The 12,645-nt window shown below is 31.3% G+C and overlaps 1 protein-coding gene across 3 annotated transcripts in view; it reads right to left on the bottom strand.

The window, feature by feature from the left end:
• The window catches only part of LOC101494402 (uncharacterized), a 16,193-nt gene extending 6,752 nt beyond the window's left edge, over positions 1–9,441 (bottom strand). The window contains exons 1-10 of one of the 3 annotated variants that reach the window (XM_012714412.3): positions 9,178–9,441; positions 6,561–6,664; positions 5,037–5,123; positions 4,869–4,944; positions 4,712–4,786; positions 4,308–4,361; positions 3,715–3,774; positions 2,216–2,332; positions 1,234–1,328; positions 919–1,121 (exon numbers count right to left, since the gene is read on the bottom strand). In XM_012714412.3, the coding sequence (XP_012569866.1) occupies positions 919–1,121; positions 1,234–1,328; positions 2,216–2,332; positions 3,715–3,774; positions 4,308–4,361; positions 4,712–4,786; positions 4,869–4,944; positions 5,037–5,123; positions 6,561–6,664; positions 9,178–9,216 (910 nt within the window). In that variant the 5' untranslated portion in view covers positions 9,217–9,441. Of the gene's footprint in view, positions 1–918; positions 1,122–1,233; positions 1,329–2,215; positions 2,333–3,714; positions 3,775–4,307; positions 4,362–4,711; positions 4,787–4,868; positions 4,945–5,036; positions 5,124–6,560; positions 6,665–9,177 lie in introns of those variants that run through there. The other 2 variants (XM_012714414.3, XM_073369885.1) reach the window with 2 other exon arrangements.
• Between the last annotated feature and the right edge of the window lie 3,204 nt (positions 9,442–12,645).

The raw sequence follows: 12,645 nt of genomic DNA on the forward strand, positions 1-12,645 counted from the left end.
GAGCATGTACCTAATCCTACAAATGAGTACTCAAGTCCGGTGATCAATTTGTGAGCCAGGACCTTTGTGGAACGGGTATGGCTGCTGCTAGCCAATTTTCGCTGCTGCATTACTCTAGTAATAGTTGACACTAGTTGTGAAACCCCTGTTTAAATGTCATTCATAATATGAAAGTGCTTGCTAGGCTTTGGGGAGATGAGGATGAGGTAGACAATATCTCTTTCTGCATTGCAGTTGAATAATGATTCTTCTACTGAGGTTGATAATTTCAGTGGTTTGTCTAAGTCTCAAAAGTATAACTTGAAAAAGAATATGACTTGATTTTAGATTTACTGATTCTTGTTTATTTTGCATGGGTGCTTGGTCTCCCCGTGATTTAATATTTTTTGTTTTTCTTCTTTTTTTTAATAAATTTATGGTGACATTGGATCATCTTGCCTAAAAATACATCCTTGAATATAGATTCCTAGCTAATTACAGAACTATCACTGTCTTAAATACTTCTCATTTACTACCTCGGATCCCAATTAAAAGACAAACCAAAAATATCAAAATCAATGAACTTATTAATTGTTGTAATAAGTTTGTTGGTTCTCTTCCTATTGGTGAGGAGGAAGAAAAATGGTTCTAGATGGGGAAGAAAACTTTGGTTAACATATCTAGACTGTGTGGTAACTTGATAAAATGGTGTTTTCAAGATAATTGTGCATTTATGTTAATAACTTACATGAGTGCGTCCATAGGTGTGTGGCGTATCTAGATTGTGTAGTATCTTGATTTCATAGAAATTTTTCATATCCCCATATCAATATTGTATCGCAAACATAATATTTCAAACCAGATATAAAAGTTCATATCTAAATTCCGACCTAAACATAACAGGTTATTTGAAGGTCATGGTTGATGGGGGAGTCTTACCTAGGCTTTCTAGCATGCCTTCAACAGTCTCAGGATTTGCAGATACAGTGGATCCATTAGTCATTTGACGGTTAAAAGAATGATACGCTCCAAAAGAAATTCTCTTAGGGTCTAGCAAAGATATGCATATAGATAACGAGTTAACAAGGACAGATTTTGGCCGAGAATCTTCTAGAGCATGACTGAATAATCTTCCTATAAAGCTGCAAATAGAATATGATCAGTTATCACTCCAAATAATAAATGCATCAAAAAGTCGTGAGAAACTGATGTAGGATTGAATTGGTAGCTAAAAAAAATTAGAATTCATTTTACCTTGGGCTGGAAATTTTGGCAGAAAGCCCCGCTGGAGCAAATCGTGTAATGGCACAGAGTGTTTCTGCTGTGTTAGCATGCACTTCTGGACAATCCTATGAAAGCCACACCAAATGAATGTACAGTCAGTGAATGTATTTCCTGGCCTTCTCAATAAAGAGAATATGGTTATATATAGTATCCTTACACCATTTATTTGTTCATGCTTCCTAAGTAACTATCTAAACCAACTACAATCTGCATACTGCATTTGTCTTTATACGTCGGAGTGGGTTTAAAGGATAAATTTTATCATAGAAAAGTGGCAGATCAAGAACAAGTACAACAACGATAAAATTTCTACCAGTAGAAAAAACAAATCTACAGCACAAGGGAGATGCTCCACAGTGCAAGAGTTATTCAATCCTCTAGCATAGAAACACCAAAGAGAAGGAGAAAAAAAACCAAAAAAATGCTAACTACCTCAAGACAGCAGGAAGGATAACAAACTATACTCAGTACATGAGCATTCCAAATTTCCAAATTCCAACCCAACCAAATAAATCACATAAAGCATACAATGTCGTGAGCTCTCCCACTATCACTACTGTTAAGACCACTGAAACTAATACAAATAACAGTCCCTAACTCAAATTGCAAACTTTCATTAAAAATTCCTCTGCTCACTGTATATGAGATGTGAATGACAAATATGATTTTAAATTTGATCTACATGATTGTTGGCTCTCAACTAACGCTTTTCTACTGATTTAAAATCATATTTCTCAGTGAAGGGTATAACTGCATCATTCAGTAATGTAAATATTGTTATTTATATTGTTATAAAGTATAAAGAATTGAAAATAGGCAGTGGCAAATAAAAATTATATAGCATCAGTGTATATTCACATACATAATCTACTTACTTGCATTAGTTGTCAACCTAAAAATATGCAAATATACCCAAATCCTGAAGACATTTTACCAAATTAATGATACTTACTGAAGAACTGAACTTGTCCACAATCATCTCAAGCACATCAGTATCTTCAATCCACTGCATCGCATCCACATGATTTACATACATATGCTCATCCGCACCAATCAAGCGAATTAAAACCTGGTTTGTGTAAGAGAAAAGTCACCAACAGAATCAGCAAGCAGGCACACACACTGATGTATATGAAGGTATCTAGTTTTCTTATTTAATAAGGGTTTTGTCATAATAATTACGGTTTAGATTTGGGATAAATCCTTTATCAAGGAAAAGTTCAATAGTATAATTTGTACTCCGCGTGCCCACATGATTGGTACGCCATAATATATGTCCACACAAGGACAACTAGCAGATTTCTCACCAAATATTGGCAGCCCAATTTCTGAACACATTGTATTCAAGTTTAAAATAGAGAATTCGGATTAAACAGCTTAAAGTGGAGCGTGGTTAAGTGTGTCTATTTAAGGAATGAATATGTTAGAGCTGTAACTATGCTTACTTTACCTTGTAAGTAGTCTAGATTACCTGAATTCAGGGATCATAACTTTATCAGAATTAATTAATAAATTAATTAGGACCAGGAGTCCTATATAAGTACCACTCATTGTTTTATGAAGTGTATTTTACCCTTGAATTCTTGAGTGTTCATATCAATCCTTAGGCACCAAATTGGGGAAGTGTAGACATGCTAAAAGTAGGAAAAGGGAAACGAGACACTTGAACTAATAGATGTGTCAATGATGATGAGGGAAGAGCTTTATCATAATTTTTTTAATGGAGGACATGAGTTTTCTTTGAATTCTTATAGAACTTACTCCTACTACAAAAGAATGTGATGTTTAAGATAAAATAACCAAGTTATTTCTCCTTGCCAGCCTATTGATCCAGTACCTTTACCATTATTATTTACCTGCTGACCTCAAATGTAGTAAGCTCTCTATGACTATAAGCTTGCTTTAATGTGCACTGTGCTGCTCAATCTTTAAATGTGGGTGACAATGTTATGGTACACATTCATTCAGATCCAGAACGTTTGATTTGAGATTGTTTGTTGTTGTTTGATAATTCCGATTTATATTCTATTTTGGATTATCTTATTCCAGCTTAGAACACGATTAGCTTATTAATCTGTTTGGCTTTGTTGGACCTATAAATAGTTCTTGGTGTAAGCATTCGGCCAATATTTATTTTATTATGCTATTGAGTTCTCTTCTCTCAAACAGTATCTAATATCCGAGTCATTAAAACACTACCGAGATAACTGTTCTGCCTTATCTAGGGAGTACCCTGCAGAGAGGAGTAATATTGGATTGTCTTGAACCACACTCACACATACAACCACATGAAAAGAGAATACAAAGAGGAACAGAAATTCAGTCGCCAATGAAAGTGAACGATTATTTAATATCAAAAGATAATGATTCCAATACACGTGTGTTGACAACGAATACAAGTAAAAGGATAATATATAGCAAAGCAAAGAATAAATGTTGCCAAAAACCAACCTCCATGATAGATGTAATCCCAATCAACTCAACTAGTTTCTTGACAATTTCCTGATGAGCCTGGATGAACAGTAAGCAAATTGATAATTGCAACTCAATGAAAGCTTAACACTATAAAAAAGCAATCAATAAGTCCATTATCGGATTATAGATTACTATGAAATCTTAATGAAATTGTTCATGTAGCAACTTCTTCCAATATCCACACTTCGTATCAGACCTTTGCTTCAAACGAGTTATTATAGATGCCACAGAAGTGGGGAAAAGCTGTAGGGTATTTTTCAATGTACGATAGTTTTTACTTTATTATATATATGTTAGACCTCCCATTATCCGAGTGTACACTAGGAAGAAAAAATGGACTGCAGAGATTCAAGGCACATGTAAATCGATGGAAAAAATGGAAATAATATTCCCTGTATAGAAGAATCCAGGACAACAACAATAATATTGGCCATATATTGAGCATTACGTAAAAGAATATGTACTTTGTTCAACAGTGATAATTCACACACTACAATTCTATGTAATAACTGTATGCCATCACAAAAAGAAGCTTTTGAATGAAAAAAGTTAAGACGTTCTGAACTTACTTGAACATATTGCATGAAAGGACCTGTCTTCCGTAACAACAGGCATACAACTACCTAGCAGCATAAGAAATTAATAAAAACAAGGGCGGTGATTATTTATAATTGAACTAAATAAAAGCAAGAGCGAGTATTATTTGTAAATGAACTTAAAATATAAAGAAAAACATTTAAGAGAAGAAGCGTAAAATATTAAACAGAGCCTGATCAACTCTTGAGGAGAAGCATAAAGTATTGGCCATCTCAAGCAGGATTAGTTTTCATGTCAAATAATCTTGGATGTAGAGAGCAAGATCAACTCTCGAGTTGACGGGTTTTTTCTTGACAATATAAATTCAGTCCACATCAAATTAATTCTAAAGCACAACCAAATATGCCTTGAACTTCAATTTATTTAAAATCAGTACCTTGCTAAAATATCCAGCTAGTAGGTTACAATGGGAGTGATTTGGCTCCAAAAAGGAGAACAACAAATTCATCAACTGCCAAGAAATAGTGCAGTCAGTACTTACAAAGATTAATGCCAGGTAAAGACAATTGAGAAAAGAAGTTCTTGTGTCTTACTTCCTCATCCTCTACCAGTGTTTTGAGTATGTTATCAACTTCACAGGTAAATATCTCACAAGCAATAAAAGGAAACCTGTTATAAAACAATAGCAGTAAAACAATAGCAGTTAAGATTCATCACAGCAAAACAGGAACTTAAATCAGTCACCAATTTGAGCAACCTACTTAAAAGTCCGCTTCTTTTCAGCATCCTCGGGAGCTTCTTCAACAATGTATCTTATCAATTGTTCAACCTGTGATTTTCCGGACAAACTGCAATAGAAAACAGAAAACTGCATAAGTGCAATATAAAAAATACTAGTGTAATCAGCCCAATCATATAATAGTAAAATACCAAAGCTGAAAGGAACCAATAAGGAAATAATTTTATCCCAAACACAGGTATGATGTCAGTACCTGAGCCAAAGAAAATTAGATAAGAACTACAACTTTACACTACCAATCTCTTCAGGGTGGGATTAATTGTCCACTAAGCGTCCATAGATATTATAGTAAAGATATGAAGGAATTTTATTTATATGTTTAGGAAATACATTCTTACTGGGAGCTACACCAAAAAAAAAAAAACCATTCCTTAACAACAAAAGAACATTCCCACTGGGTGAGCTTAGCAGCATAGATAAACCCTCACCCTTTGTAACAATTATGAAGACTGAAATGCAATTAAAAGAATTATGGTAGGAAACAGGAATGTTATAAAAAGTAAGCTAAATTAAGTTTTTTAATATATTAGTCCCCACTTTTAAAAAAAAAATTGTTAAATCTCCTTAACTTACCAGTTACATGTAATGTTGTCCTCTTCGCAACTTATGATCCAAATTATTTACTAAATATTGTTGTCATGACACACAGAAACTTCGTTAAATAGTGATAAACCAAATCGCCATGAAATAAATTTAAATCTGACACGTCGGTCTATAGAATAATTTGGATGGGTCCATTAGGTGTCATCTCAATGGTAAGAGTTTGACTTTGTAACCTCAAATTACGTTAGCTCAAATCCTTGGTGACAGTTGTAAAATGGCTATTAGTGTAACTTATTTTTCAACATCCCCCATTTAAAAATATATATTTAAAAAATTAAAATAAAATTTGGATGGAGAATCTTATATTGCAGTAGTAAAATGAAGGACTAAAAATAACAAGTTGATAGCATAAAGACTGAAATGAGAAAAACAAAATTATAACTACTCTAAATTAAAGCCTAAAAAGAAATAATTTTCTATATCAATCAGAAGAAATTTAGTGTCAGCCCAGATGACAACTTTTCAAGTCCTTGAATCAGATAAACGAAACTTGTGTCCTTTCAAACATTCCAAGTAATGAGACTCATAAGTCAACAAAACGGAACCCTCAAACCTATACTTTGTTTTCCTAATCTAATCAGTTAGAATATAGAGGCAAAAGCTTGATTTGTTAAAATAAGGATTCACTTGAATGATTTAAGCAAGTATCTTCATGATTTCATTCTTAGGTCTCATGCCTGATTCCTAAACAATACCATGAAGTCATAGGTATTTTTCCTCATGTCGGCTAATAAGTGCGTCTGATGAATGATATTATCATTTGCTTCATATGGAAAATATCTTCAACACAGTAACAGAACAGAACAGTGAAAGCAACTAAAAAAATTCACCACAGTATTTCCTAATAAGAAATAAATCTGATGGCAGAAAAGAAGACCATTACAAATTTATAAGACGACTATTAAGAGCCTTGCATTCTTGAATTATTTCATCCTCGTCAAGTAGCTCCTCCAAAGTGAAATTCTCCCTATCCAAAATGGTCTCCACCTGCAGAATAATAATAATACACCAAATAACAGTGAAATCACCCCACCAAGAGGTATCTAAATTTCATATTAAAAGTTAAATCAAATTGAATAAATATAATGCTCTTATAGCTCCCAAAGAAACAGCGACAAACATAATCTGAGTTCAGATCTTGAACTCTTTAAAATCATTTTAATGATTACCTGCTACAAAATAGTAAAGATTTGAAATAACTCATTATTATCTAGCAATCAGGAACAACAAAAACATAACTCACAACGGCTTAAAGCAGACTTTCCAATCTGTCCATACTAAGAATGGCCGTAAAAAGGATATTTACTTTCTCACCCCACAACAAGAACTGGTATCGTTCATAAGCATTCATTTCAAAGAGATCGAAGCAGTTATAATTAAAACAATCTTATGATTACATTTTACATATACAATTGATTCCCCCATAAATTATCGCAAAAGTCCCAACTTTTATTCTATTCATGTGTCATGTTTTTGATTATCTTACTCTGATTCTACTCTTCCCTTTAAAGCTAACACTGAGCATATATTTAGCAAATGTTGTCGAACAACTTATCATCAATATTGGGTTGCCAAAAATAGCATAACACCAAAAATTCACTATTTGATATAGAAGAGCGTGTTGCTGGAAAATAGCAGAAGCCGTGTAGCAGCTGAAATAAGCCAAGTATATATTTTAAAAGGGCATGTTATATACAAATAAAAGGGAACGGAGGCGGAGCAGAGCTTACATATTGAAATATTTATGTATTACAGTAGAGTAATACTCACTGACCTTTCAGTTTTCTATTTTAAAAATAGGACCCATGCGGCACATATCCAGACTCTTAAGTTTTAATGTTTTATTCAATTAAAAACCCTACAATTCTATATTTTCTGCTATTGTTGAGATATCCACTACCCAAAACTAGAATAGTGCCATGGTTTTCATAGTGGTTTCAGCAAAATTCTCTTTGCTATAGCGCCACTATTTGACAACACAGCAGATAATCTACTCTAATAAATAATAACTTCCAAACTCCCTTCAAGAGCAAGAAGGGTAGGTGGTTCTGTCGAGCTCTACATAACCAACCCAAGTGACAAATTGGGGCATTCTTTTTGCGTTCTTCGGTTCTCAAATATGCTTCTCTTTATCTATTTTAGAGGACTTATTTTCCTCTTAATGGAGTACTTTCACTTTTTACTAATAACTTCAATTGAACAATAACTAATAAAACATTTTGTACGCATATAATTTACTAATCTAATACAAATAAAGTCAATAGAAAGCAGTTAAAACTAACAGGATAAGTGATATTTGGATATTAAAGAAAACGTTTGAAATGCTTATGGTACATGTCAATTTGAGTGTAGAAGTAGGACAAAAATGCCTCCTTAGATTTTCGGGGTAACTACTAAGTTATTACAACATATCTGGCAAAGGATAAGAAATCCTCCCAACTAGAAATAACATATTGAGCCAATATGACTCAACAGAAAGCCCTCCAATATCTTTTCATGTCAGTGAATGAAAAAAAAGAAACTCTAAGGTAATAAAAAGCATAACAAACTGATTCCAAAAACAATCCTATCTGACAAACGTAAGAAGATACGAGCCCTTAAAAATGCAAGCAATTTCATAAAACCTCAGCCATACTCACTGAGAAAACCTTCAAAATGAAACATGAGAAAATGTTCAAAGGGGACAGGTCAAAGTCCAGACCCACTGTCCTGGTTAAGGCAAGGAAAAGCCTCTAGGAATAAACTATTCACCACCCAAGTATCTTCCCAAAACTTGAAACAACAACAAAGAAGTAAATATATTGTTATTAAATTTATTGCTATTAAATTTTAATACTGGAAAAAACATACAGTGTTAATAAAATCAAAATCATAGGCAACATCAAATCAAAGCTCCTCATTTTTATCCAAATTTACACCAGTGAAAACCGTTAATAATAACATGAATCATGCTGGCATTAGTGCCATTCAACTACCCACAAATAACAGGAATCCCTAAACCCTCCACGCTCATCAGTATCCCATTCTTCTACACAAACAAAACGCATCCTAAATCCTCCACACTGCTCCATTCATCATTTATGAACACAACTTAGTTCTATTCACCATTATTTATCTCAATTAGGCAATTTTAGAATGATTCAAAATAAAATTTCAACTACCAACAATAACGTAGTACTTCCATTAGTCAGATACTACACCTAGATTTTCAAAAATCTCAAACACAGATATCAACATTAGTATAATCAAAATTTATTACTGTACAATAATGAAACTGAATAGTCAACCAGGTAGGTACAAGAACCAATTCAATAAAATCCTACTCTATAATACATAAATTGAGGGGGGAAATGAGCAAATTAAATACAATAACACTCCATAATCCCGAGAACCAAACGAAAAATCAAATCCTAGCAAAGACACAAAAATCAGTGTCCGTACAGCTTACAAATAACAAAGAGAAGATCGAAAGGAGAGAATAATGAGATTGCGGAACTCACAGGAGACGCGGTAGACAATCCAGCCATTCGCCAAAACATGTTGAATTATGTGAAGGAAAGGCTCCGATAGAAGAAATTGAAAACGGATCTGGTAGCGGAGAAACCCTAGTAACGAAGCGAATTGGAGGAATTGTTGTAATTGGATGTGAAACCCTAGAATCGGGAACGATGAGACTCAGGGAGATCCAATCGAGAGAGAGAAGACAACCCTTCAATCGCGGGAGAAAGATAGTTTACAAGTGAACAAGAGTATTGCTACCATCATCATTTCATAATATATATATTTTCTAATATTTAAATTTCAATATAAATAGATTATTATGTCATTTTATTACTAGGTTCTATTATTTTCTTGTAAGATATTTAATTTATTAATTAATTAATCCAAGGAAAAATCGGCGCATATTTGAAAAGGATTAAAAAATAGAGACAGAAATTTTGTGGGGAGGCAGTCAAACATTGGTCAATCATAGAGGTATGCTAATATAGAAGAGATTATCATCAATGTTAATTATTCGTAAAAAAATATTATAATAATAAATATTTATCAAACATGTTAAAATAAATAAATACTTGTCAAAAATACCTATTCATAATGACAGGTGTCATTTGAATCTCAAATTAGATAAAAATATGAGAGAAAGATATATGCATGTAAACTAATAAAAGTTGAGTAAATTTATTATGAAAAAACAGTTAGAAATTATGTTATTTACGACAGTATAATTGGTTTATGTTAAATGATAGTGTATAATTATTTTGTATGATCAATGTATAACTATTTCACTTTAAAAATATATTAAATTAGTTTTTTACGTTTATTTTATAACTATTTTTTATCAACGAAAAATTATATTTCTTAATATGATAGAAAAAGTAATAATAATAAAAAATTGTATTTATATTCATTCTTTTTATGTTGAAATAATATTTCATTTCATTTTACTTTGCAAAAGTTGCCAATTTTGGTGGTTAGGTGTGGATGAATGAGAGGAGTTGGAGTCCTCTATATATGGGTGCTCCTCGAAAGTTGGAGGACTATGTTACCCACTTGCCAACGGAAAGCTATGAAAACGTGTCTTCTTTGTATCAATGTTTAGGACCACCTTTTTTTTTGTGAATTTATTTTTATCTTTTCTTTAATCATGTTTCTTCCATAAAAAAATTCATGTTTTTCTAAAAAAAATATAGATATAAGCTTTGGTATAAAGCAGAGCGGTCTAAGGTAAAGCTACCAAAACAAGCGCTTTAATATTCATCGCAGTACAACTAAATTGGTTAATTAAGACATTAGAGATAAAAGAAATATTAATTATAAATTAAATAATTATAAGATAAAAGGTGAGTACATCATTAATATGAGAAATACTAGTTATAAATGGAGAGATCATGAAATAAATAGTAAACATATTCTTAACATGAGTTACTTGAGTGGTACAATATATACACATTCTTTTTTTCTTCAACTAAAATATGGAAAATTTTACATAAGTGTCTGATGTTGTCGTATAACCGTTGAAATGTCTTATTTCATTATTTAAAAAATATAGAGAAAATATATTTGAAAATGTCATTAATTTTGTTAAAAAAAAATTATATAATTATTAAATAAAATATAATAATTTATTTATTAAATTTTGAAAAGGCCTTATCTAATAATTTCGCTTTAGGCCTCATAACGTGTTGGGCCGGCCCTGGTATAAAGGTAGCTATGGAAACACTACAATCTCTCTCTGGGCTTAGTACATTAACTCCCATTTATTCAATAACTTGTTCTATTTGGTAGAATGAAAAATAAATATAGGTATCGATTAAATTTATATTTTATTGCAGTTTTAGTCCATCTATTATTATCAATTTATGAAAATGATTCCTTTATTTTTAAAATCAACATGTGTGATCTCTCTATTATCGTATTATACGTCATATTATTTAAAACATCTCACATTATATTTTTTAGTTAAAAAATCAGAAGAATTTACCAAAACTGTCGACTTATAAAATATGGGGTCAATTTCATGAATCAGTAAAAATAGATGACTAAAATTGCAATTAAACTTCAAATATATTAGTTTGTCTATAGATATTAAATCTAAGTAGATTTGATACATGGTCGTCGCTTATCAACGTAAAAATATATTTGATTGGAATAATAAAAAAAATCAATTAAATTCAGTTATGTTTGATCTATTAGTTTTTTTTTTTTTTCAAAGTTCCATCAAATATAATCTCTCGTCTTAAATTTCTATTTAAATAGAATAGTTTATTTAGGGAGAAGTGAAAATTACAAAAAATAAATTGTTGAATTGGAATAAGATATATAGAAATGTAGATGATGGGGGTTTGGGCTTAAAGAAACTAAAATTGTTTAATGCGTGGTTGGGAAATGTTTGTGGAGACTAAGTTCATTAAAATAATGGGTTATGGTATAAGATTTTAAAATTGAAATTTGTTGACCAAGTAGAATGCAGGGAAAATATGAGTATGGGTTTGTTATTTAAGTAGTTTCACCTAAATTCATAATCAAAAGACATTTATTTGATCATGTCTTACATGTATATTGTAGCAATATTAATTCCAATGATTAGCATATGATTCATATATTATACTAGATTGAGTGTATGTTTAGCTTTACGATGAAAATGACAAAATCACAATTATTCACAATTATTTTTTGATCTATCCTAAAATTAAACATAAACTAACATAAATATTTCACTAGTTCTCTTGTGCGTATAAAATCTACCTTTACCTTTGTAATGTATGAATCCAACAACTTGATCAACAAAAACAAAGGCTTCACCGTATGGAAGTTAGATCTAATTCATAAATGAATTTGTGCAACTTATAAAAGTACTTTTTCTAACATATTATAGATTAACAAAATCCATCGGAGCAGGAAAAGTCTTGCAAGCAAATAAATATATAGCATATTTTTGTGTTAGAAATTTGGAATGACTTGTGTTATTTAAGCATATTTAAAATGAGATAGAGTACAAATTTATATTTCATGTAATTTTAAAATAATTAAACTTGTCTGATAAATTAAATGAGTTGAACTTGAGTTGAGAATTCTCATAAAATAAATTAGTTAAACTAAAGTTATAAATGATAAAGTTGTAACAATGTATTCTCTCTTCACTATTTAGTTGCTTAATGAAGTATTCTCATTATTTTATTTTCTTACTTGAACAACTATAAAAACACTTAAAAGTAATGTTAAACTTAGCAACTACAAATTTTCATGTGTTGCATCTCTCTACAACTGTGGACAATGGTGCAAAATGATAAAATAAGAGTGATCAAAATAAAAAGTTTACAAGAGATCAGATAAAAATTTAAATACATGACACACTCTAAAGTCTATGTAAGTTCAACTCTACTTAAATATGACGTGGAGCATGTGTTGAGGCAAAATTCAAAATGAATGTTTTGAAGATAATTAAACAAGTTAATTAAATTCTAATT

This window comes from Cicer arietinum, chromosome 1 (genome assembly GCF_000331145.2).
Source record: "Cicer arietinum cultivar CDC Frontier isolate Library 1 chromosome 1, Cicar.CDCFrontier_v2.0, whole genome shotgun sequence".
NCBI classification, from domain to species: domain Eukaryota; kingdom Viridiplantae; phylum Streptophyta; class Magnoliopsida; order Fabales; family Fabaceae; genus Cicer; species Cicer arietinum.